At 42.9% G+C, this 24,766-nt stretch overlaps 4 protein-coding genes across 10 annotated transcripts; 1 reads left to right on the top strand and 3 right to left on the bottom strand.

The window, feature by feature from the left end:
• Positions 1-890: 890 nt before the first annotated feature.
• Positions 891-7,007, top strand: LOC130522858 (gap junction gamma-1 protein-like). Of its 6 annotated transcripts, none has more exons than XM_057027637.1 (5): positions 891-1,098; positions 3,793-4,064; positions 4,152-4,377; positions 4,451-5,131; positions 5,719-7,007. In XM_057027637.1, the coding sequence occupies exons 2-5, from the start codon at positions 3,825-3,827 to the stop codon at positions 5,730-5,732; spliced, it is 1,161 nt and encodes a 386-aa protein (XP_056883617.1). In that variant the 5' UTR covers positions 891-1,098; positions 3,793-3,824; the 3' UTR covers positions 5,733-7,007. The 6 variants fall into 6 exon arrangements, with proteins under 6 accessions (XP_056883617.1, XP_056883618.1, XP_056883622.1 ...); XM_057027638.1 differs by lacking the exon at positions 891-1,098 and adding an exon at positions 1,110-1,254; XM_057027642.1 differs by lacking the exon at positions 891-1,098 and adding an exon at positions 1,846-1,990.
• Positions 7,008-9,487: 2,480 nt separating this feature from the next.
• LOC130522735 (trichohyalin-like) lies at positions 9,488-10,955 on the bottom strand. Its single transcript, XM_057027417.1, has 2 exons — positions 10,225-10,955; positions 9,488-10,138 (listed from the first exon to the last, which is right to left on the bottom strand). Exons 1-2 carry the CDS (start codon positions 10,930-10,932, stop codon positions 10,022-10,024), a joined length of 825 nt encoding a protein of 274 aa, XP_056883397.1. The 5' UTR covers positions 10,933-10,955; the 3' UTR covers positions 9,488-10,021.
• Positions 10,956-14,482: 3,527 nt separating this feature from the next.
• Positions 14,483-16,081, bottom strand: LOC130522657 (L-rhamnose-binding lectin CSL1-like). Of its 2 annotated transcripts, XM_057027237.1 has the most exons (8): positions 16,008-16,081; positions 15,896-15,928; positions 15,697-15,747; positions 15,362-15,497; positions 15,155-15,270; positions 15,018-15,068; positions 14,816-14,939; positions 14,483-14,729 (listed from the first exon to the last, which is right to left on the bottom strand). In XM_057027237.1, exons 1-8 carry the CDS (start codon positions 16,036-16,038, stop codon positions 14,615-14,617), a joined length of 657 nt encoding a protein of 218 aa, XP_056883217.1. In that variant the 5' UTR covers positions 16,039-16,081; the 3' UTR covers positions 14,483-14,614. The 2 variants fall into 2 exon arrangements, with proteins under 2 accessions (XP_056883217.1, XP_056883218.1); XM_057027238.1 differs by lacking the exon at positions 15,697-15,747 and having other exon boundaries at positions 16,008-16,053.
• A 3,507-nt stretch (positions 16,082-19,588) lies between these two features.
• LOC130523146 (L-rhamnose-binding lectin CSL1-like) lies at positions 19,589-21,196 on the bottom strand. The gene is made up of 8 exons (XM_057028166.1): positions 21,121-21,196; positions 21,007-21,039; positions 20,807-20,857; positions 20,471-20,606; positions 20,264-20,379; positions 20,128-20,178; positions 19,926-20,049; positions 19,589-19,839 (listed from the first exon to the last, which is right to left on the bottom strand). The coding sequence occupies exons 1-8, from the start codon at positions 21,149-21,151 to the stop codon at positions 19,725-19,727; spliced, it is 657 nt and encodes a 218-aa protein (XP_056884146.1). The 5' UTR covers positions 21,152-21,196; the 3' UTR covers positions 19,589-19,724.
• Positions 21,197-24,766: the final 3,570 nt, after the last annotated feature.

Raw genomic sequence — 24,766 nt, 5'->3', positions numbered from 1 at the left:
AGCAAGAAAAAAGAAAAGTTGATTTAAAAAAAAAAAAAAGTTAATTTAGCAGCGGGTTCTTGATTCGAGCCCCAGGGCAGACAGAACATGGAAGGTGCCAGAGCACCTTCAGAGCACTGCCGAGGTGCCCTTGAGCAAGGTACCGAACCCACAAATACTCATCTAGGGCCCTGTGATGAACTGGCGACTCATCCAGGGATGGACCTGCCTTCGCCCAATGTGGACCCTCCCAGTGACCCCCCCCAAAAAAGCAGTTAAAGACAAGAAGATGAGAGAAAAGCCAATTTACCCTCATATTTGTTGTGCCATCTTTTTGTAACATCAAATGGAAATCATTCAGTTTAAACAATTCTTTCAAAACTTTCCTGAATCAGTTCCTAAAATCCAGAAATTAGATTACTCCACGAAAAACAAATGCACAAACCTTGACCTCTGAGAAACATTTGAAGAAGAACAGACTGTTTTGGAAAAATATAAATCGAACGCACCTCAAATCTGTGCGTAACTACTAATTTCCCAGTTTGGAGACAGAAATTACTGAGACAACAATTCCCAGATTAAAGGCCTCAGATCCTTTTAATCCCGGTGGTTTAACATTTATAAGGAATTCGTGCCATTGATGAAATATTTTATGAGCAACCTCGGTTTTGTTTTATTTGTCTTGGAAGCGAAAGCAACTTTGCGCTGAAGCAACTTGGAGAGTTTGTGCAGACTTTATTGCGCCTGACGGTATTTTTAATCTGTTGTAAAGCGTCTGAGGTTTGAAACTGTCATAAAAAAAAACTATAACAGGACTCTCAAAGCGTCCTGTAGCGGCGGGGGCAGAACGGTAGCCCCGGTCCCGGGTCTCGGGTTTCAGGCGCCGCCTCCTTCTTGAACCGGGGCCGAGTTTACGTGGAGGAGGTGCGGGAGGAGCGGGGCCACTGCAGGACTCGCACAGGCTTTCGTGTCGTCGGGGGACCCTCACACATGGGGTCAGCTCGGGCTGGACGGGTTCACTGTGACGGAGGGGCCCCGACGAGAGTGCGCGCTAATTAGGAAAACCTGCTCAAGCAATTAAGAGCCGCGAGGGACGCCGCGCGGATTGTTGCGCCGAAGGTGGGTGTCCGCGAAAAAGTGGCTCCGCAGCTTTTACAGCTTATTTAAACCCCCGCGGCGATTTTTTTAGTCTGCTTTTCTGGAGAAGTGGAATCTTTCAGACACGCGTCCACGATTTTTTTTTTTTTTTTTTAAATCTGTGCGTGCTGGAGCGGGGTGAGTCCTGCTTCCACAACTTTCCACATCTGTAAAAGTCGGTTTGAATCCCGTCGCATCGCTTCGGCGACTCGCCGAAAGTTGCATCGGATTGAGCGACGCGCGGATGGCCGCGTCCCCAGTTGGGGCGCCGAAGCCGAACTGGCACGTTGGCTTTTGCTGCGGCCACAGTTCGAGACTGACTCGGCAAAGCGTGTTCCACGTTGGATGTTTTCAATCTACTTTTCTGTGGCTTGTGTGACGTATGAAGCTGCTGTGTCGCTGCGCGTCTGTGCCATTTCCCCCCCTTTTTGAATTTTCTGAGGGTCTTTTTGGCAGCAGCGAGCGGAGGAGCCGTGATTGACGTGTCAAAGTTGTGCTTTCTCACTGCTCCTCATCCTGCATCGAGGGTGTTCTTGTACCTCCATGTCTGGTCCCTAATAACCAGAATTCTGCTTTTGGTTAAGCAGGAATGTCGACCTTGTCCAGAGCTTTTGTTCCCCCCCCCCCCCTTCATGCGCAGAAACCCTCTTCTCCTGCCCCCTCCATCTCCTCCTGGGGAGAGCTGTGAAGCAGAAAAGCCATTAAATCGGTTGAGCTGGGTTTAGCTCGCATGAGCAAATAAGCTACTGTTGAAAAGCTGTCTCTGCTTAGTAGCTGGGAGGTTGCCACTGCAAAAAAATGTTGCCTGGAGTTAAGAGGCCACTTTTGTTTGTGTATACATCGACTTCATGCTAAGAGAAGGGGAACGGTAACGGTAAACTCGACTTAAACCTCGTTTGTGATCGCTGTTGACCTTTAGGCGCAATGTATTGGCCCTCAGCAGGAGCCATAACACCTGCTTTACCATGAGCCACTGAAAAGGCTCACAAAATGTAGCGGGGGAGCGTTTGTAGTCCAAGCAACACCCAGAACAGCGAGGCAGCGGGAGCTCGGTATTGCACTTAGTCGTGTTGTGGCAGTGGGGATGTGAAGGGCTTTAAACCCCCCACCCACAGATGAGGGCTGGATGCTTGGAGGACAGATTTTTGATCAAACTTATTACAATTGAGCAGCGTGATCATAATTCTGATGCAAGAGGCAACGAGCATCGGCAAAAATAATTAATTACTGGTAAACTTCTGTTTTCCTGCTGGTTTAAGCTTCCTGTTTCTTTAAACACATCTGGAGTTAAGGGGCAGATTCTGACACAGCTGGACGTCTTTTCCTGAACTTTCAGGATCGTAGCTGCCAATAATACGTCGATCTTTGGATTTGAAGGTGTGACGTCCCAGCGGACACTGAAGGAGGAATTTATTGCCCACGACGCTCTTTTAAACCTGAGCATCCTGTAATTTGCGCTGTCTGTTTCCAGCCGGGCTGTTTGGAGATCTGTCAGCGGAGAGGACGCGGCTCTCCAAACAGGAAGTGTCTGAATTTTGGAAGATCTGTGGCTAAATCCTCCTCGGCCTTTGCCCACTTTTGAAGGTGCACAATTTCCGAACCAGTTTTTCAAAGGAACGGATGAGTAACATGAATTGACGTCCACAGATCCGAAATGTCATCCTGCTGCGCTGAGTCATAAAAATCTGGTTATTTTCTTTGCTACACCCTGTTTTTTTGGAAGGTCCAAGTTTAGGGAAGGTGGACTGCGATGGTCCAAAAGGTTCTCTGGGGCTTTAGATTTATTCACATTGAGGTTTTTTTCTCTGCCGAAATAAGATGTCGGGTTAAACAATTAACTCTGCTTCAGCACCTCCGGGGTTAGATTAAATCTAAAAGTCGTTTTTCCTCTCCGGACCCTTTAGACGTTTGTATAAACCCGCCAGCATCATATCAGCTTGCGGTTGCGGTGGAGCTGGCATGTGGGCGGAAATAAATTCCTCCTCTCATTCACCGCTCTAGTGTCATTCTTCGTACGGTCCAAAGCAGCAGAAGGTCACCTCACAGCCTGCTGCGACTTGCCAGCCAGAACTTTGCTGTTTGCTGTGGCTCAGACTCAGCAAGAATGTGGGATGACTGAGTTTCTGCCAGGCCCGGTGTGTTCAGGATACCTGTGGCTCTGATTAAAGGCATGCTGCCGTGTTTGTGTATCGTTTTTGTGGTTCGGCTCGACACGAAACACTTTGCTCCTTCCTTCTTTAATCACCGTGTTGTTTTGTGAACGCGCTACGCTCGCGCCTGTTTATCCCAAATGTCAGAAAGTTGCCTGTTGCCTCCATTTGATGTCTCGAAGCTTCTTGCACAATTGGTGGCCTGGAGTCCAAAAGCATATTTTCCATCATCGGAAACGAAGAAAATTCTTTTAATTTTGAGTGTTTATTTTCCAGTCAAAATCCAAAAACGGACAGAATGAAGGAGTACAAAAGTAAACGCTGCTGCTTTTGTGGTCAGATTGTTCAAGTTTGCACAGTGGAAGATCCCCTCCTTCTCCTTCTTTGGTAGAGGTGCAACCCCAAGAGCAAACAATGCAAAGCTGCAAAACACCACATGTTTGCGCTGCAGCGGTTGCGCTCTAAATTGGAAAAGGAAAAACTAAACGAAACGGGTGAAAGTATTTTATTGCTTCTTTTCCTCCAGAGCTGAATTAGCTCCCCGGTCAAAGAGGCACCATGAGCTGGAGTTTCCTGACGCGTTTGCTGGACGAGATCTCCAACCACTCCACCTTCGTGGGGAAGATCTGGCTGACCGTCCTGATCATCTTCCGCATCGTGCTGACCGCCGTCGGCGGCGAGACCATCTACTACGATGAGCAAAGTAAATTTGTTTGCAACACGCAGCAGCCTGGATGTGAGAACGTCTGCTACGATGCCTTCGCCCCGCTCTCACACGTACGATTCTGGATCTTTCAGGTGAGCTTCACACCATCGTTCAGATCATCTGAAAGACGGCGTTAAACTGATTTTCTCCCTTTATGGTCACGGGCATCTCCTGTCCAGGTGATTTTGATAACCACCCCCACCATAATGTACCTGGGCTTCGCCATGCACAAGATCGCACGCATGGACGACAGCGAGTACCGCATCGTCCGGAAACCCAAAAAGAGGATGCCCATCGTTAGCCGCGGGGCTGTTAGGGACTATGAGGAGGCAGAGGACAATGGAGAGGAAGACCCCATGATTGCCGAGGAGATTGAACAAGAAAAGCCTGACAAAACGGAGAAAGGTAAGGTGGAATTTCTTTCTCTTGCTCTTCCGATGCAAATTGTCAGATCCTAACTGGTATCTGTGTCATCCAGGCACAGAGAAGAAGCACGACGGCCGGCGGCGAATCCAGCGCGACGGCCTAATGAAGGTCTACGTGTGCCAGCTGCTGTGGCGCTCATCCTTTGAGGTTGCGTTCCTTTTCGGCCAGTACATCCTCTACGGTTTTGAGGTTTTTCCGTCCTTTGTGTGCACCCGCTCACCATGCCCCCACACCGTGGACTGCTTCGTGTCGCGCCCCACAGAGAAGACCATCTTCCTGCTGGTCATGTACGTCGTGTCTTTCCTCTGCCTGCTCCTCACCGTTTTTGAAATGATCCATTTGGGGATAGGAGGTGTCCGCGACACCTTTCGGAGACGGGCCACTCTCAACCCACGTGCCCCTCGTCCGTCCACCACACGCGGCATACCCACAGCCCCGCCAGGATACCACGCCACTATGAAGAAGGAGAAACTGAAAGGACAGCTGAGGGACTTGCCGATGGGGGACTCTGGGCGGGAGAGCTTCGGTGATGAGGGTCCGTCATCCAGGGAACTGGAGCGCTTGAGGAGGCACCTGAAGCTGGCCCAGCAACACCTGGATTTGGCCTACCAGGTCGAGGAAGGAAACCCCTCACGGAGCAGCAGCCCCGAGGTGAACACGGCTGCACAGACGGCTGCCGAGCAGAACCGACTCAACTTTGCCCAGGAGAAGCAGGGAGAAACAACCGAAAAAGGTAAACCGGCGAGAAACTGGCTGAAATGTGCTATAACGTTATCGTGACAGTCGCGATTGGAAAATCAGAAATACCGAGGAAAAATTTGACTACCCAGTATCTTACATGGGCCTAATTAGGACAGTTGGTGGTTTTGTTCAGGAGGCTTTAGTAAAATATAACCAGATTATAATATCATCCATTTTCAGAGGTGTTTCTCTGACTGCCACTGTTAACAGTTGGTGTCAGGAGTCCCCGGTTCTGGACTTGGTTTCTCCCCGTTGGCCTCGTTAGCCATCGTGATTTGAAAATTGCTGTGTTGACTCGACATGGAAAACAATTTCAGTGTTTAATTGCAGCTCGAGTTTGGATGTTTGATTTGCTTGCAAAACATCTGGAGGAAAATACCTTCGTCTTGAACTGTTATGATTAAATCTGAAGCAAATTTAGTCAATTATGGAATTTACTTGCAGAGCTTTGTCCAACCAGGGTCATGCAACATTTGTTCCACCGTGGCGCCATGTTAACGACTACACGGGTCTTATGAACGTCTGATCAAGCATTCCGCGGAGTGTACATGAATATTCCTCTCATCTCCACCTCTGCAGGGATACATGCCTGAGCCTGCCTCCTGCCGCAGACATCTGCCCTTCATACCTTCTGGCCTTTAAGCACATGAGGGGAGCACGTCAGAGGAGGGCAGTCAGACCACTGATGGAGACACGTGCGTGCGTGTTTGTGCGTGTGTGTGGGGTAAAATGCCTTTCAGTATTTGGGGGTCGGTAAGATGGAAGAAATCTGCTGACTGTGCTGTTGTGACTTCACATCTGTAAACTTGAATTCCTGCTTCATCTCCCGAGTCTTCCCTCCAGCCAGATGTCCCACTGTGCCTTCAGCCTCCACCCTATTCTCCTGCGCTCTCTTCTGTACTTCGACCACGTCAGGATAATCAAAAAGCTTTAAGTTCCTCCAGGCAGAAGCACCTCTGTCGTCACAAAAGGGAGACTTTCCATTAAAGATGTCACCAGCCGCCCATCTGCGCACGTTTCTGGACACTTTCTTTTTTTTGTTTTACCTTCCCATCGATTTTTATGTTTAACCAGGATTAAATGTGGGATTATTGGTGTTTACAGCAGATTGTTGAAACATGTTTCTTTACCAAAATTGGCCATAACTATTTACCTGGGAAATGCTTGAATTGTTCGGGAAACGTCCCAAGTTAAGTGTTGACCAAAGAGGATTCTTTTCTAGGGAACATATGACTGATCTGCTAAACAGACACCCACCTTTTGATGTTTGACGAGTGCTCTTCCACCATGTCAGGATTTGCTATGCAAAAGTTGTTGGTTTTTTTTTTGGTAACTGGCTAAAAACATCTGTCCTCCCTGTTGCCATCAACAATGACATTCCGTCCTTGTCTCTGGTAATTTACATACTTGTTTGGTGAGGCATACTTTTCCGACTTTGACGTGCGCCACCACCCTTTGTTGTGCAGAAACATTTTGATGCTTTCAAAGACACCACCACCCAGCTGAGCAGAGGACGACCCTGGGCTGCTGACGCACACACATCTGTTTTTTTTAAGTAAACATAACACATACAACACATAATCTTCACTGTGAGCGACCTTCTGCTTCATAGACAATGCCTCTTGTAGCCTGTCAGCTGTGTTTCTTGGGCTTTGAATTTATGGAACTACAAAATCGCAGAATTGCTGTGTAGATGCTGTATTTTTGTGTAATCATCTCATTTCCAGTTTTTTGCTACTTATTGCAAGGTACGACATTCCGTATTTGAATATGGTTCTTTTTCCAATGGTTTATACTTTTTTTTCTATTGCAAATTTTGTAGTTTTTGTAGAGATTGTCTTCAGAGTAAATAAATATATTTGAATGGTTGTGTTTTTGCTTTTTGTGAAGTTGCCATCTTGTCCGTTGGAGACTTATTTTTAAATTATCCTGAAACTAACTTGTTGACCTTTTGAAGAAGGAGATGAAGAAATGTGTGATTAAGGAAATGGCTGCAATCAAATTGAATCACTGGTATAGTTGTGAAATAAGGCAGTTTAAAAGCTATCTTAGACTGCCCTCTAAAGGTGGTTATCATCAACACAAGACCCCAAAACTGGTTGCTTTCTCAAAACTATTCTTCAGTCAACGATACAAAGGTTTACCTGTCGTCTACAAGTATTTAGCTAGAAAGTCGTGACTGTTTGGGCTTGTTGCTGGTACCATTTGCTTCTTGAAGTCTTGTCTAAGGCCCAAAACCCAAATAAAGTGTGTTATAAAAGGCTTCCTTTAGAGGTTGGTCCTCAGAAACTGGTTTCTATGGATCGATGATCTCTAAAGCTGATTTCCACCTCTGCCTGGTAACTTAATGTTTTTGGCCTTCACCTACCATGGTCTCTCGATCAGTGAACTGGTCGCCAGTACCTGAAGGGGTAGGAAAAGGTGGAGAAAAGGTACTTGTCTGGTTCATTCTGGTAGTGAGAGGCAGCTGAGTTGGCAGCTGGAGCATAACAAAGTCCTCAGCCATTAAGCAGAGTTTAATCCAACTCTTAGGTGGTCCATCCATCCGAGCTTGATGCTGATGATCCCTCGGGCCTCCTGGAGAATCTGAGGTGATGAACTGGGAATAAACAGATGGGCAAAGGACCTGGCTGTGGCTTCTTTCCCAGCAGAGAATCTGAAGTAGCGGTGACCAGAGTCTTGTGGGTGTTGATGGAAGTCTGGAACAAGCATGTGAGTTCAGTGTTGGTGGTCTCCAAGAGCTGAGTCAGATTTGCCCCAACGTGCAATGGCCAACTCATGATGAGAGAACACACAGAAGTTTGACACCAGTGTACATGAACTTAGGAGTCGTCTTTTCCCCTGCAATCACCAATTTCAAGCAGATTAAAATGAACTGCAACACTGGTGAACAAGACTTAGGGTTTAAGTTGTCATTTAAGATGTGGGTGCAGCTTTTGTTCCCGACAAAAACGAGAAAGAAGAAATATTTTTGTCCGTATCACGTGACTGATGCGACCCACTGGTGACACCTGGTGGTCAGGGTTTCGAACTGCAGCAACGGCACCGACTTCGAGGCCAGTTCTCGATTAAATGTATTAATTCTAAATAATATACAGATAGAAAGCGACTAATTTTCCACATTATGGCAAGTCCTGTAACTACCTGCTAATCAATCAACCAATCAATCAATCTTTATTTATATAGCATCTGTTACAATCAAAATGGTTTCTAGGTGCTTTACAGAATCCCAGGGCCTGACCCCAAACAAGCAACAGTGGCAAGGAAAAACTCCCCTTTAACAGGAAGAAACCTTGAGCAGGACCAGGCTCATGTAGGGGGACCCTCCTGCTGATGGCCGGCTGGGTAAATCAACGCTGAAGCGGAACCGGTCGGTGAGTCCAATTCAGATGATTAAGAAGAGGAATTCGGGATGTTGGACATTGAAATAGTGCAGCTGTTTAATTCAGATACAGAAGATGAAAACTTTGATGGTTTTGTGGCGGAAGAATGAATATTTTGTTCAATAAATGTGTCGAAACTCACTGTTTTACTTCCATTGTCATTTTTTACTGTATGTTTCAGCATGCGCCTAATAATACGATGCGTCTTATGTATGTTTTAAATACAGAAATAGCACCCATAACTGAGACTGCACCTTTTAATACAGTGCGTCTTATGGTCGTAAAAATACGGTATCTATTTTACGAGAATACCACTTCCTTTCTAGTCTGCGCGCTTTCTGCTTGAGGGTCCTGATATGTGAATTACCAGGGGGCACACCTCCTCTGACTTACTATTTTCTTTTTCAGGGGGGCAACAGAATCAAGTGTGATTCTCAGTGAGGTTGCTGCACCTTCAGCAATAGAGTCGACCTCAGCAGGGCTAAGATTATAATGATTGATCCCTGGAGAAACACACAGTGGTCCTGGGATTAGCACAGAGATCACTTCCTTAAACTTAGCTACAGCATTATCTGAAAGACATCTGCTATAGTAAGACTGTGTTCTGAGCATAGAAGAATCCTTAATCATAAATGTAAACGTGATCAAAGAATGATCTGACAGGAGGGGGTTCTGAGGGAACACTGACACATGTTCTACCTCAACACCATAAGTCAGGACTAGATCTAGGGTGTGGTTGAAGCTATGAGTTGGTTGGTTTAGCTGTCGAAGGAAACCAACTGACTCAAGTAATGAAATGAAGCCATTTCCAAAGCTGTCATTTACAACATCTACAACAGGGGTGTCCAGACTTTTTGCAAAGAGGGCCAGATTTGATAACGTGAAGATGCCCGGGGGCCAGTAGATCCTTCTGATGTTTTTTTAACCAGAAAAGTTACATGCAAATGGACACTAATATAAAACAATTTTCATTGTCACAATTCTCTTTATTTTTCAAATGGCAGTGTAACCAAATATAAGCCACTCAGGCAGACGTGAACAACTCTAAAAACACAATTCTGCTTTTAATTCATATCTGGAGAGTCAGATAACATTGAACACTGAACTGTATGGAATACCTTAAATTTCCATGAGTTTGATAAATGTAATGCAAAGTTGTCTGTTATCATTCAAGTTTAAAACAAGTAAATTTTGCTCTTGTCTTTTACAAGATCTACAAGAAAGGAGGAATTACATTTTAGTGATTTATCTATTCTGTTAGTGCCAGCGGGCCATAAATAATACATTGTAAGACTGAAGTTGCGGGACATATGAAATCTTAGCGCGGGCCGTGATTGGCCCCCGGGCCGGACTTTGGACATGCCTGATCTACAATAATCTTTTGGTTTACTTTGAGTTGTATTGTTTCTACATCATAGATCCAAACATAGAACATAAACAATGATTATACTGTAAAATAAAACTAAAAAAAAAAAAGACAGGATGTGATGCTGTGGAGGTCAGGATGGAGAGGAGCAGGAGGGCTTTGGGAGCTCTGGAATTGTTGTTTGCTTCCTCTTTTTCCAGAACTTCCATCTCCAGAAGCTTTTTTTCTTCTGCTTCTTTAATACTTGAAGCTGCAGAAAAGAGAGATTGGGTTTTAGATTTCACTGAACATCATCTGAAATCTTCTGGAAGAGTAACAAAGGCAAAAGCATCTCACCTCAAGTTGGAGGTTTGCTTCAGAGAGCCTCTGGAGCTCCTCTTTGTTCTTCTCCTCCTCGTGTTGCCTCAAACTTAGGCTCTCCTGGAACCTGTGCTCCAGCTCTTCGTTCTTCTGTGCCCATTTCTGAGCTGTGCTCTCCCACCGCTGACAAACATCAGCCAGCATCCTGTTAAAGTTCTCTTCTTGAGCCAACAGCTGCTGCTTCAGCGACTCTTCATTTTCCAAGATCTTCTCATCATATTTGTGTCGCTCTTCATCAAGCAGTTTCTTAAACTTTTCTTCTTGTCGAAAGAGCTGCTGCCTCATGGCCTCTTTCTCTTCATTATTCCTCTGCTTCTCTTCCTCCAGCTGCCTCTCAAATTCCTCCTCGATCACAAGGAGCTTGTGATTCAGACCTTCCTCCTGCTCCATCAGCTCTCTCCTGCGTCTCTCCTCTTTCTCCTGCTGCTGACTGTGGAGGGTTTCCTCCAGAGAAGCACATTTGAGTTTGCTCTCCTTCAGAGCAGCTTGTGTGCTGTTCAGCAGGGTCAGGGTCTCCACGTGGGCCACAGTTCTCATCTGTCTCCTCTTCACTGCCTTGCTGAGCTGCTCCTCCTTCTCAGCCAGGGCTTCTCTGAGCTGCTGGACCTCTTCCCTCCAAGTTTCCGCTGATGATTCCATCGGTTCTTGCTCTGCCTTCAGCTGCTGGGTTCCTCTCTGTGCCATTGATGCGTCTGCTGGTCACCAGTGTGTTAGGGTTAGGGTTAGGGTTAGTGTTGAGCTCCTCAGGCGTGTATTGAAAGAGGTAGAGCTGCTTGTGTTTGATCTGATTTCTCCTTTGATCTCTTCAGTGATCTGACATGAAAGAACAACTTTGACATCAATGACATAAAGGAGATCAAAGACTAAATGCCAACTTAAGATCAAAGACAACAATGACAACTTAAGATCAAAGACTTTAAAGTTTAATCTTAGTAGAGATCACATCTCTCTCTCTTTGTGGATGGTTGTTGTTTTCTAACAAATATGGCTTCTTTTTTTTGCCAACTAATTTGTCTTCAGTAGACTAAAACTTTTAGGTTGCTGCCCCAGAACGACTGACTTTTGACTTTAAGGTGCAGGTGAACAGCAAAGTCCTGTCCCAAAGAGTTGCCTCTCTTGTGTTGGACAGGTCTTTGCGACACGGGTCAGCAGCACAACATTGTTGTGTTTCTGGGTATTCTGTCTGTTTCTGGGTATTTGGGTGGATTGACCTCTGTTACAGTATCACCAGATTGGAAATAAGCAAGAGTTTATTCTCTCGTTCTTTGTAGGTGTAAATCGATGTCTTAAATAAAAATGTATTTTTGTTGAGAGATCTGTTCTGTTTGGAGTGTATATATATTCTCAATTGTTCATGAAATAATGCAGTGAGACACCTTTTATACAGTTTCTTTACACCACTTTGCGTGCCAGTCAGTGACATCAACAGCCTCTGTGAGCATGAATATTCTTTATTACAGGTACTTCAACATTGCCTTTGGCTTAAAAAAACAATACCAAAGAAATGCTATCTGTATATATCCCCAAGGAGTAACTGAAATATGAAATGTGGTCCTAAACTTTATTGAATGAGCATCACAATGTCGTGTTCAAAAAAGTGAAAAAACATTTAAAATCTATAGAAAAGCTTTAACTTTTCACACTTCTCCATTCTCGTAGTAGCTTAAATAGTAAACATGAGTGTTCAGGAGAAACTGTGCATGTTATTTTCCAAATGAAGAAATTAATGGGGAAAAGTAAATGTTTTTCCTCATTTTCCAGAATAGTGAAGAAATCAGATATTTGGCTGTTCTAAAATATCAGTGGTTTCAATTAGACAAGACATTGATTCTGTGAAAGAAAACGGTTGGCCCACACCACAGGACGAAGGCAGCAGATGTTTTACTTCCTAGTTAAATGATCATAAATGTTTCAAAACATCATACAAACCCAGAAAGATGTGGAAGAAAACGGGAAACTATCCTTTGAATAAATGGAAAAATATCTCAAACAGCAAAAACTGATCCAATAATCTGCTACTGAGTAATCAAAGAAGGTCTAAAGTGTCCTCTGGGTACTGTAAAAACACATGAACACCTATGGGAAGATAATCTATCAGTACGAAACCCCTTCAGAAGCCCACCGATGGAAAAAATATGGGTAAAATGCCTTTCAGTATTTGGGGGTCAGTCAGATGGAAGAAATCTGCTGACTATGCTGTTGTGACTTCACATCTGTCAACTTGAATTCCTGCTTCACCTCACGAGTCTTCTCTCTCTTTTCGGGGGAACATATGACTGATCTGATGAACAGACACCCAACTTTTGATGTGTTTTTGTTTCTCCCCTGCCCCCCTTTCTCTATAGTTGGTATCTCCATGTGTGTCTGTTTTCCTCCAGGCTGAGACGAGCAGACCCCATTGCTAGTCATCGTTTGATTTTGAAGTTGGCAACTTTTTTTGTTCAGTCTTCAAAGTGTTCAAAGAATCCACTTCCATCTCCTGTGTCGGCATTTTGGGATTCTGTCTGTACCTGCAAGTTAGCGTCTTAACAATGTCAGGATTCGCAAGGCAAAATATTTTTTGTGGTAACCACCTAAAAACAAGTCCTCCCTGTTGCCATCAACAATGACATTGCATGCTTGTCTCTGGTAATTTACATACTTGTTTGGGGAGGCATACTTTTCCGACTTTGACATGCGCCACCACCCTTTGTTGTGCAGAAACATTTTGATGCTTTCACATAGTTCTAGTCTTCCTGGTACGAGTTCTTGAGGATTATCAACCTGTGGGATTATTTCCTGGATTATTTGAACACTGTATTCTTTGGTGATCTGCAACTTATTCTGAATAAAATACCGTCACTCGCAAAGTTATCCTCCTTTGTGTGCTGCAGCTGGGTCCTGCTGGGGTGCCCTTGCGCAAGGTACCAAACCCACAAATGCTCACATCGGGCCCTGTGATGAACTGTCGACTCATCCGTGGGTGGACCCTGCCTTTGCCATGTGCACACGCTCTGTGACCCCGAAAATGAAAAAGCAGTCAGAAGATGAGGAGAATTTGTTCGGCTATTGTATTGTTGGTTTCTTAAATGGGACAATGTGTGGTTTCTTTGAAAGGTTTGTTTTAGCTCACATGGTGTACACTTTGGTGAATTTATTAAAACACTATAGGTTTGTTGACAGTAGAGGATCTTTTCCTGTCTGTATTTTGTGTATGCAAGCTTATTGATTTTAAAGTGTTACTTAGACTCTGAGAATATATCAAGACAATGGAATGGTTATGTATGGTTGTTTGAATTCTTTAGCTGTGGTGTGTTGTATTGATGGTAGTTTGAGGTTTATTAATTAAGGACAGACTAAGTGGGACATCAGTGAAGGTCTAGATGTAAAATGTCCGGGACTCCCGCTGGTGTTAAATTGTTCAATGGCGTTAGTTCAATCCAATTTACTGTCTGTCCAAATGGGCTGTGAGGTCTGACTTTCTGCTCAATGTTATCTTAAAACCCAGCCACGAGTTTCGTACCGTGAACCACAGAACAGGTTTTTCTGACTTATAACAATGCCTGATATCATGTTCTAGCCTTCGAGCTCTTAGTTAATGGTTTAAACTAAAACATCAAACATTAGCTGATATCAGTAAACTGTTTTATATGTACTTCCTGAACATGTGAGGATTAATAAGGGCTTCATTTGAACAGACGTATGTTTTGTGTGGCTGGATTTCTGCAACCCCGTCGCTGACCTCCCTCATCTGAGGACCAGGACTTATGTGGAGCTTGCAACGATAATACGAGCCTCATAATCACAAAATTCTGACGTTGGATTTTTTTGATTTTTGAAGAAACATCTCTTATGGATGGTTGTTGTGTTCTAACAAATATGGCTTCTTCATCTGTCTTCAAGAGAATAAACTTTTAGGTTGCTGCCCCAGAACGACTGACTTTTGACCTTAAGGTGCAGGTGAATAGCAAAGTCCTGTCCCAAAGAGTTGCCTCTCTTGTGTTGGACAGGTCTTTGCGACACGGGTCAGCAGCACAACATTGTTGTGTTTCTGGGTATTCTGTCCTTTGGGTGGATTGACCTCTGACACAGTGTCACCAGATTGGAAATAAGCAGGAATTTCTTTTCTAGTTCTTTGTAGGTGTAAATCGATGTCTTAAATAAAAATGTATTTTTGTAGAGAGATCTGTTCTGTTTGGGGTGTATATATATTCTCAATTGGTCATGAAATGTTGACAGAAGACACAGGCCCAGATGATAGTTCCTCTCTTTTATTAATTGGGTTTTTTACTTTTTAGATTTGGAACAAGGTTCCTCAGATGCAGGAGAAATCCTCCATCTTCAGGTCACCTGTACACCAACTGTTGGTGTTCATTGTGTACTTATCCTATGCTTCACAGACGTAGGACACGTACACATACTTGGGGGATTCATCACAGAATGAAAACACTATCCTCCCTTTAGGATTGCCTGGAATTGAACACTCTTTTCTACCGTTGCACCTGTAGACAGGAAAAATGAATCGGCAGGGTTCAAAATTAATTCTGTCCATCAGGAATCTGGAAAGTTGGATTATTTCTCGACATACATGCTTTTCACATCTTCTCCAAAGCCTCCAGCTGTACAAAAGGTGTAATCAGAAGGCGTGTCTGTGCAGGTGTTCTGGTCGAGACGTCCGTAATTGGACTTGATGATGCGAATAACACCCTTTTCTGAGGGTGAAGCAGGCAGGATATGACAAAAAGGCTTTAGAAAGATCTTCTGTGTGTAAAAAAACAAAACATTCTTACCACACTTTAAGTTGGCAGTCTGATCCTTGCAGGCAATGGCAGTACGTTTATCTGTGGAAACATCAGTAAGGACACGAGGTTGGCATCCACACGGGGAATCGTTTCGTTAATTGATCCCAGATCAGATACAAACTCACCTGGAAACTTGTTCTCACAAGTGTAGAAGGCTGAAACGGTGGTGAAGGTATCGACATCGCAGGTCAATATTCTTTTGTCTGGTTTGGCCAACCTGCACTCCTGCAGGTCATCACAGCTGTAGACAGAAACGTCTGATATCAGTTCTCTGCAACACCGATTCGAGTGTAGTCATGGCAACAATAGAAGAACAGAATAGCAGAACCTACATAGACTTTGACCACGGCATGAACATGGGATGTAAACAGCTTGAAGGTGCAATGCTGCTGCAGAAGTCCTGAGCATTATTCTCAAACCCCTTGTTGCTGTGAACCATTGACACGATGTTGATCTCCTGTCCTCGAGCTGAAGGTGTAATGCCCCAAAATCAATAATAGTTGAACAATTTTCACATACTCGGGCTACAATAATTTGTTCCAGTTTGGCTTTTGACTATCAACTGTTTTGTTAATTCCACCTAATAATTCTACATCATTTTCTTGCCATTTCAAAAACCAAGCAGATTAATTAACAGACAAATCTGAGAAACAAAGACAAGACGTACGGCAGGACAGCATCAGGTTGCTACCCAGAGGAGCCATGCTCATCATTTGTCCTGCAGGAGGGAAAGTTCTCAGATAGTGTGAGCAAATCCAGAATATGATAAATTTACTGCATGAGAAAAGTTAAATAAAGAATGTAGATATTTCTGAAATGATGAAAAGAAAGTAATCAGCAAAAAAGAAGGTTCAGAGAATCTTTACCTTGACATCCTGAACACCAACAGGCAACCAGGACTAAAATATGAATCAGATATTTATTGATTAAGCTCAAATAAAACAAAGCTTCCTACAGCCTATTGGAGGGTGGACTTACAGGTGAGGAGGGTTACAAGTGAGAAAGACATGGTACCACTTCTCTTGACTGGTGCCTCTTTCAGCAGGGAGCCGCCTTTTATACAGTTTCTTTACACCACTTTGCGTGCCAGTCAGTGACATCAACAGCCTCTGTGAGCATGAATATTCTTCATTACAGGTACTTCAACATTGCCTTTGGCTTAAAAAAACAATACCAAAGAAACGCTATCTGTATATATCCCCAAGGAGTAACTGAAATATGAAATGTGGTCCTAAAATTTATTGAATGAGCATCACAATGCCGTGTTCAAAAAAGTGAAAAACATTTAAAATCTATAGAAAAGCTTTAACTTTTCACACTTCTCCATTCTCGTAGTAGCTTAAATAGTAAACATGAGCGTTCAGGAGAAACTGTGCATGTTATTTTCCAAATGAAGAAATTAATGGGGAAAAGTAAATGTTTTTCCTCATTTTCCAGAATAGTGAAGAAATCAGATATTTGGCTGTTCTAAAATATCAGTGGTTTCAATGAGACAAGACATTGATTCTGTGAAAGAAAACGGTTGGCCCACACCACAGGACGAAGGCAGCAGATGTTTTACTTCCTAGTTAAATGATCATAAATGTTTCAAAACATCATACAAACCCAGAAAGATGTGGAAGAAAACGGGAAACTATCCTTTGAATAAATGGAAAAATATCTCAAACAGCAAAAACTGATCCAATAATCTGCTACTGAGTAATCAAAGAAGGTCTAAAGTGTCCTCTGGGTACTGTAAAAACACATGAACACCTATGGGAAGATAATCTATCAGTACGAAACCCCTTCAGAAGCCCACCGATGGAAAAAATATGGGTAAAATGCCTTTCAGTATTTGGGGGTCAGTCAGATGGAAGAAATCTGCTGACTATGCTGTTGTGACTTCACATCTGTCAACTTGAATTCCTGCTTCACCTCACGAGTCTTCTCTCTCTTTTCGGGGGAACATATGACTGATCTGATGAACAGACACCCAACTTTTGATGTGTTTGTTTCTCCCCTGCCCCCCTTTCTCTATAGTTGGTATCTCCATGTGTGTCTGTTTTCCTCCAGGCTGAGACGAGCAGACCCCATTGCTAGTCATCGTTTGATTTTGAAGTTGGCAACTTTTTTTGTTCAGTCTTCAAAGTGTTCAAAGAATCCACTTCCATCTCCTGTGTCGGCATTTTGGGATTCTGTCTGTACCTGCAAGTTAGCGTCTTAACAATGTCAGGATTCGCAAGGCAAAATATTTTTTGTGGTAACCACCTAAAAAAAGTCCTCCCTGTTGCCATCAACAATGACATTGCATGCTTGTCTCTGGTAATTTACATACTTGTTTGGGGAGGCATACTTTTCCGACTTTGACATGCGCCACCACCCTTTGTTGTGCAGAAACATTTTGATGCTTTCACATAGTTCTAGTCTTCCTGGTACGAGTTCTTGAGGATTATCAACCTGTGGGATTATTTCCTGGATTATTTGAACACTGTATTCTTTGGTGATCTGCAACTTATTCTGAATAAAATACCGTCACTCGCAAAGTTATCCTCCTTTGTGTGCTGCAGCTGGGTCCTGCTGAGGTGCCCTTGCGCAAGGTACCAAACCCACAAATGCTCACATCGGGCCCTGTGATGAACTGTCGTCTCATCCGTGGGTGGACCCTGCCTTTGCCATGTGCACACACTCTGTGACCCCGAAAATGAAAAAGCAGTCAGAAGATGAGGAGAATTTGTTCGGCTATTGTATTGTTGGTTTCTTAAATGGGACAATGTGTGGTTTCTTTGAAAGGTTTGTTTTAGCTCACATGGTGTACACTTTGGTGAATTTATTAAAACACTATAGGTTTGTTGACAGTAGAGGATCTTTTCCTGTCTGTATTTTGTGTATGTGAGCTTATTGATTTTAAAGTGTTACTTAGACTCTGAGAATATATCAAGACAATGGAATGGTTATGTATGGTTGTTTGAATTCTTTAGCTGTGGTGTTGTATTGATGGTAGTTTGAGGTTTATTAATTAAGGACAGACTAAGTGGGACATCAGTGAAGGTCTAGATGTAAAATGTCCGGGACTCCCGCTGGTGTTAAATTGTTCAATGGCGTTAGTTCAATCCAATTTACTGTCTGTCCAAATGGGCTGTGAGGTCTGACTTTCTGCTCAATGTTGTCTTAAAACCCAGCCACGAGTTTCGTACCTTGAACCACAGAACAGGTTTTTCTGACTTATAACAATGCCTGATATCATGTTCGAGCCTTCGAGCTCTTAGTTAATGAGTTAAACTAAAGCATCAAATATTAGCTGATATCAGTAAGAAGGGGTTTATTTTCAAACAAGCAGGTGAGATCTGTGGGCGAACATTTTCTTGATAATGTCATATCACTTTAGTACTTGACCGTCACAGCGGCACCAACATGTTCAATTGTTTTGCTACTGCATACCCTCAAGAACAAATACTTTGTTTGTTTTATTTCCAATGAATAGTTTGAAAAGACAGAGTGTTGGGGGACTGGGCTGAGAAGCGGAGGATTCCCGGTTTGAGCCCTAGTGTGGACAAAAACATGGAACGTGTTGTGGTGGCGGGGAGGTGCCAGAACACCTTCAGCGTGTAAGTTTGCTCCATCCTAATCAGCACAATTCTGCACAGCTGTGTCTTCCTTTGCTCCTCAACCCAATCTGGGACGGCTGTTTGGATCTCAGTAATTTAAACTCCTTACTTGGCACTCTTGCCTTGCCAGTTTATGTGTTTATGCCTGATTCTCCAGCGTTATTCTTTGGACTGATTTGCAGGTTTTGACCCTGCCTGTTCCTGTTGTGTTTCTGTACTAATCTGCTCATTCTTCTGGTCAATTTGTTCCTGCCTTTTTCTGTTTGCCAGAGTTCTCATCTTCCTGGTATGAGCTAGCCTTCAAGCACTTAGTTAATGGTTTAAACTAAAACATCAAACATTAGCTGATATCAGTAAACTGTTTTATATGTACTTCCTGAACATGTGAGGATTAATAAGGGCTTCATTTGAACAGACGTATGTTTTGTGTGGCTGGATTTCTGCAACCGTCGCTGACCTCCCTCATCTGAGGACCAGGACTTATGTGGAGCTTGCGACGATAATACGAGCCTCATAATCACAAAATTCTGACGTTGAATTTTTTTGATTTTAGAAGAAACATCTCTCTCTTTGTGGATGGTTGTTCTGTTCTAACAAATATGGCTTCTTCATCTGTCTTCAAGAGAATAAACTTTTAGGTTGCTGCCCCAGAACGACTGACTTTTGACTTTAAGGTGCAGGTGAACAGCAAAGTCCTGTCCCAAAGAGTTGCCTCTCTTGTGTTGGACAGGTCTTTGCGACACGGGTCAGCAGCACAACGTTGTTGTGTTTCTGGGTATTCTGTCCTTTGGGTGGATTGACCTCTGACACAGTGTCACCAGATTGGAAATAAGCAGGAATTTCTTTTCTAGTTCTTTGTAGGTGTAAATCGATGTCTTAAATAAAAATGTATTTTTGTAGAGGGATCTGTTCTGTTTGGGGTGTATATATATTCTCAATTGGTCATGAAATGTTGACAGAAGACACAGGCCCAGATGATAGTTCCTCTCTTTTATTAATTTGGTTTTTTACTTTTTAGATTCGGTACAAAGTTCCTCTTTCAGATGCAGGAGAAATCCTCCATCTTCAGGTCACCTGTACACCAACTGTTGGTGTTCATTGTGTACTTATCCTATGCTTCACAGACGTAGGACACGTACACATACTTGGGGGATTCATCACAGAATGAAAACACTATCCTCCCTTTAGGATTGCCTTGAATTGAACACTCTTTTCTACCGTTGCACCTGTAGACAGGAAAAATGAATCGGCAGGGTTCAAAATTAATTCTGTCCATCAGGAATCTGGAAAGTTGGATTATTTCTCGACATACACGCTTTTCACATCTTCTCCAAAGCCTCTAGCTGTACAAAAGGTGTAATCAGAAGGCGTGTCTGTGCAGGTGTTCTGGTCGAGACGTCCGTAATTGGACTTGATGATGCGAATAACACCCTTTTCTGAGGGTGAAGCAGGCAGGATATGACAAAAAGGCTTTAGAAAGACCTTCTGTGTGTAAAAAAACAAAACATTCTTACCACACTTTAAGTCAGCAGTCTGATCCTTGCAGGCAATGACAGTACGTTTATCTGTGGAAACATCAGTAAGGACACGAGGTTGGCATCCACACGGGGAATCGTTTCGTTTATGATCCCGGATCAGATACAAACTCACCTGGAAACTTGTTCTCACAAGTGTAGAAGGCTGAAACGGCGGTGAAGGTATCGACATCGCAGGTCAACATTCTTTTGTCTACTTTGGCCAACCTGCACTCCTGCAGGTTATCACAGCTGTAGACAGAAACATCTGATATCAGTTATCTGCAACACCGATTCGAGTGTAGTCACGGCAACAATGGAAGAACAGAATAGCAGAACTTACATAGACTTTGACCACGGCATGAACATGGGATGTAAACAGCTTGAAGGTGCAATGCTGCTGCAGAAGTCCTGGGCATTATTCTCAAACCCCTTGTTGCTGTGAACCGTTGACACGATGTTGATCTCCTGTCCTCGAGCTGAAGGTGTAATGCCCCAAAATCAATAATAGTTTAACAATTTTCACATACTCAGGCTACAAGATAATCGTTCCAGTTTGGCTTTTGACTATCAACTGTTTTGTTAGTTCCAACTAGTAATTCTACATCATTTTCTTCCCATTTAAAAAACCAAGCAGATTAATTAACAGACAAATCTGAGAAACAAAGACAAGACGTACGGCAGGACAGCATCAGGTTGCTACCCAGAGGAGCCATGCTCATCATTTGTCCTGCAGGAGGGAAAGTTCTCAGATAGTGTGAGCAAATCCAGAATGTGATAAATTTACTGCATGAGAAAAGTTAAATAAAGAATGTAGATATTTCTGAAATGACAAAAAGAAAGTAATCAGCAAAAGGAGAAGGTTCAGAGAATCTTTACCTTGACATCCTGAACACCAACAGGCAACCAGGACTAAAATATGAAAATCAGATATTTATTGATTGAGCTCAAATAAAACAAAGCTTCTTACAGCCTATCGGAGGGTGGACTTACAGGTGAGGAGGGTTACAAGTGAGAAAGACATGGTACCACTTCTCTTGACTGGTGCCTCTTTCAGCAGGGAGCCGCCTTTTATACAGTTTCTTTACACCACTTTGCGTGCCAGTCAGTGACATCAACAGCCTCTGTGAGCATGAATATTCTTCATTACAGTCACTTCAACATTGCCTTTGGCTTAAAAAAACAATACCAAAGAAACGCTATCTGTATATATCCCCAAGGAGTAACTGAAATATGAAATGTGGTCCTAAAATGTATTGAATGAGCATCACAATGCCGTGTTCAAAAAAGTGAAAAACATTTAAAATCTATAGAAAAGCTTTAACTTTTCACACTTCTCCATTCTTGTGGTAGCTTAAATAGTAAACATGAGTGTTCAGGAGAAACTGCATGTTATTTTCCAAATGAAGAAATTAATGGGGAAAAGTAAATGTTTTTCCTCATTTTCCAGAATAGTGAAGAAATCAGATATTTGGCTGTTCTAAAATATCAGTGGTTTCAATGAGACAAGACATTGATTCTGTGAAAGAAAACGGTTGGCCCACACCGCAGGACGAAGGCAGCAGATGTTTTACTTCCTAGTTAAATGATCATAAATGTTTCAAAACATCATACAAACCCAGAAAGATGTGGAAGAAAACGGGAAACTATCCTTTGAATAAATGGAAAAATATCTCAAACAGCAAAAACTGATCCAATAATCTGCTACTGAGTAATCAAAGAAGGTCTAAAGTGTCCTCTGGGTACTGTAAAAACACATGAACACCTATGGGAAGATAATCTATCAGTACGAAACCCCTTCAGAAGCCCACCGATGGAAAAAAAATGGGTAAAATGCCTTTCAGTATTTGGGGGTCAGTCAGATGGAAGAAATCTGCTGACTATGCTGTTGTGACTTCACATCTGTCAACTTGAATTCCTGCTTCACCTCACGAGTCTTCTCTCTCTTTTCGGGGGAACATATGACTGATCTGATGAACAGACACCCAACTTTTGATGTGTTTGTTTCTCCCCTGCCTCCCTTCTCTATAGTTGGTATCTCCATGTGTGTCTGTTTTCCTCCAGGCTGAGAGGAGCTCTGACCAAGTCTTTTCCTGCCACCTTTTCTGTGCAGCTGTGACTCATCATCAGGATTTAAGGATGGACCATGCAAGTGTCAACTTGTTTCGATTTTTGGGATGAGTTGGAGACGCTGGTGAAAGAAAATGAGGGAGCTCTTTGGAAAAACACAGATTTAGAAAGATTCAACTGGGATGGCGACCTGGGGAGATGATGAGTATACGGGTGGTATTATGGCGATAAATGATCAGACTCCAGAGAAATCACAGCGATTGCCGCAGCTGCAAGAGGGGGTAAGTTTGGCAACAGGCCAAAATAGTAAAAGGAAGAATTATTCTAGAAACCTGGATGAAAACAACTGGATATTATAAACTTGTTGGAAGGAAGGTTATGGTGGAAAAGTGTAAACTTATCCTGAGGTTTAGGAAAGAGGATGAGAATGTCAGTATGAGCAAAATCGTGGTGATGAAGGAACTAAGGAAAAAGCTGGGGGAGGTGGAAATGGCTAAAGTCTTGAGAGAGGGAATTTGTTGATGGTACGTAAAACAGAAGAGCAGGGGAATAAAGCAAAGCAGGTCAAAAGTATTTGCAAGAAGGTGAATGGGAACATGGGAATGAGAGGAGTGATCACTGGACTCCAATGGTTTAAGTTGGTTGGTTGGTCGAAGACAAGTGAGGGTAATCTTTTCAGAATCAAGCTTGGCTCTCACAAATTTACATAAACAGATAAATCGGATATTCTATTAGAAATAATCAGAATTCAGTGGAAGGAAGGAAGATGGTATGTGGAATCCAGAGGAAGGTGGGGGAATGAGGTGTGCAGGGAGAGACAGGAGTGTGGAGGAGGTGATCACACAACTGAAATTTGGGAATGCAGGATTAAGTAATGCATTGTATAAACTACAGCAGTGGTTCTAAAGCTCGTTGGAAGTACTGAACCCCACCAGTTTCATATGTGCATTTACTGAACCCTTTTTTATCAAGAAAAAAAATCTTTTTTTTTTTGTCCAATTCAAGACATAGGTATATTTTACTGGTGCACAAAATGAATTGTGCATTAACGATACTGTGTTCAAAGAAAAAAATAGGCAAAACATGATTTTAACGCAAAAACATGGGATCGGATAAGCAATTTTGTTCGAGGCCTTGAGAATCAGTTTGGGGAGTACAAAGCTGAGAACAGGCAGGGTAACCTTTTCATCAAATCTGGCTCTCTTCACCTTGAATTTAGCAAGCATTGTGTTCTTGAATTCCCCATCTCCGTTGACCTCCACCAAACCCCAGATACTGACTTCGATCAAACCTAGGTTAAGAGCCACTGAACTTGAGAAACACAGCACGGGTGGTAATTTGTCTCTGGTAATTTACATACTTGTTTGGGGAGGCATACTTTTCCGACTTTGACATGCGCCACCACCCTTTGTTGTGCAGAAACATTTTGATGCTTTCACATAGTTCTAGTCTTCCTGGTACGAGTTCTTGAGGATTATCAACCTGTGGGATTATTTCCTGGATTATTTGAACACTGTATTCTTTGGTGATCTGCAACTTATTCTGAATAAAATACCGTCACTCGCAAAGTTATCCTCCTTTGTGTGCTGCAGCTGGGTCCTGCTGAGGTGCCCTTGCGCAAGGTACCAAACCCACAAATGCTCACATCGGGCCCTGTGATGAACTGTCGACTCATCCGTGGGTGGACCCTGCCTTTGCCATGTGCACACGCTCTGCGACCCCGAAAATGAAAAAGCAGTCAGAAGATGAGGAGAATTTGTTTGGCTATTGTATTGTTGGTTTCTTAAATGGGACAATGTGTGGTTTCTTTGAAAGGTTTGTTTTAGCTCACATGGTGTACACTTTGGTGAATTTATTAAAACACTATAGGTTTGTTGACAGTAGAGGATCTTTTCCTGTCTGTATTTTGTGTATGTGAGCTTATTGATTTTAAAGTGTTACTTAGACTCTGAGAATATATCAAGACAATGGAATGGTTATGTATGGTTGTCTGAATTCTTTAGCTGTGGTGTTGTATTGATGGTAGTTTGAGGTTTATTAATTAAGGACAGACTAAGTGGGACATCAGTGAAGGTCTAGATGTAAAATGTCCGGGACTCCCGCTGGTGTTAAATTGTTCAATGGCGTTAGTTCAATCCAATTTACTGTCTGTCCAAATGGGCTGTGAGGTCTGACTTTCTGCTCAATGTTGTCTTAAAACCCAGCCACGAGTTTCGTACATGGAACCACGAACCACAGAACAGGTTTTTCTGACTCATGATAATGCTTGATATCATGTTACCCATTTAGTTCTGAGTTAATGGGTTAAACTAAATAAACATCAAATATTAGCTGACATTCATAATGAACATGTGAGGGCTTTGTGGGTGGAATTAGGATTAATAAGGGCTTGATAATAAAGGTTAATATTAAAACCTGAAATTTAATTAATTAAAGGCACTTTATATACCAGAGTGATCAAAGAAAAATGTCTCTGAGCTTGAATGGGACCAGTCCCCATAAGGCAACAGTGGGAGCACAAATGAACTTTTTGTGTGGCTGGATTTCCAAAACCTTCACTGACCTCCCA

Source organism: Takifugu flavidus, chromosome 3 (genome assembly GCF_003711565.1).
Source record: "Takifugu flavidus isolate HTHZ2018 chromosome 3, ASM371156v2, whole genome shotgun sequence".
Taxonomy (NCBI): Eukaryota; Metazoa; Chordata; class Actinopteri; order Tetraodontiformes; family Tetraodontidae; genus Takifugu; species Takifugu flavidus.
The sequence above is the reverse complement of the archived record's forward strand: the minus strand, read 5'-3'. Positions and strand labels throughout refer to the sequence as shown.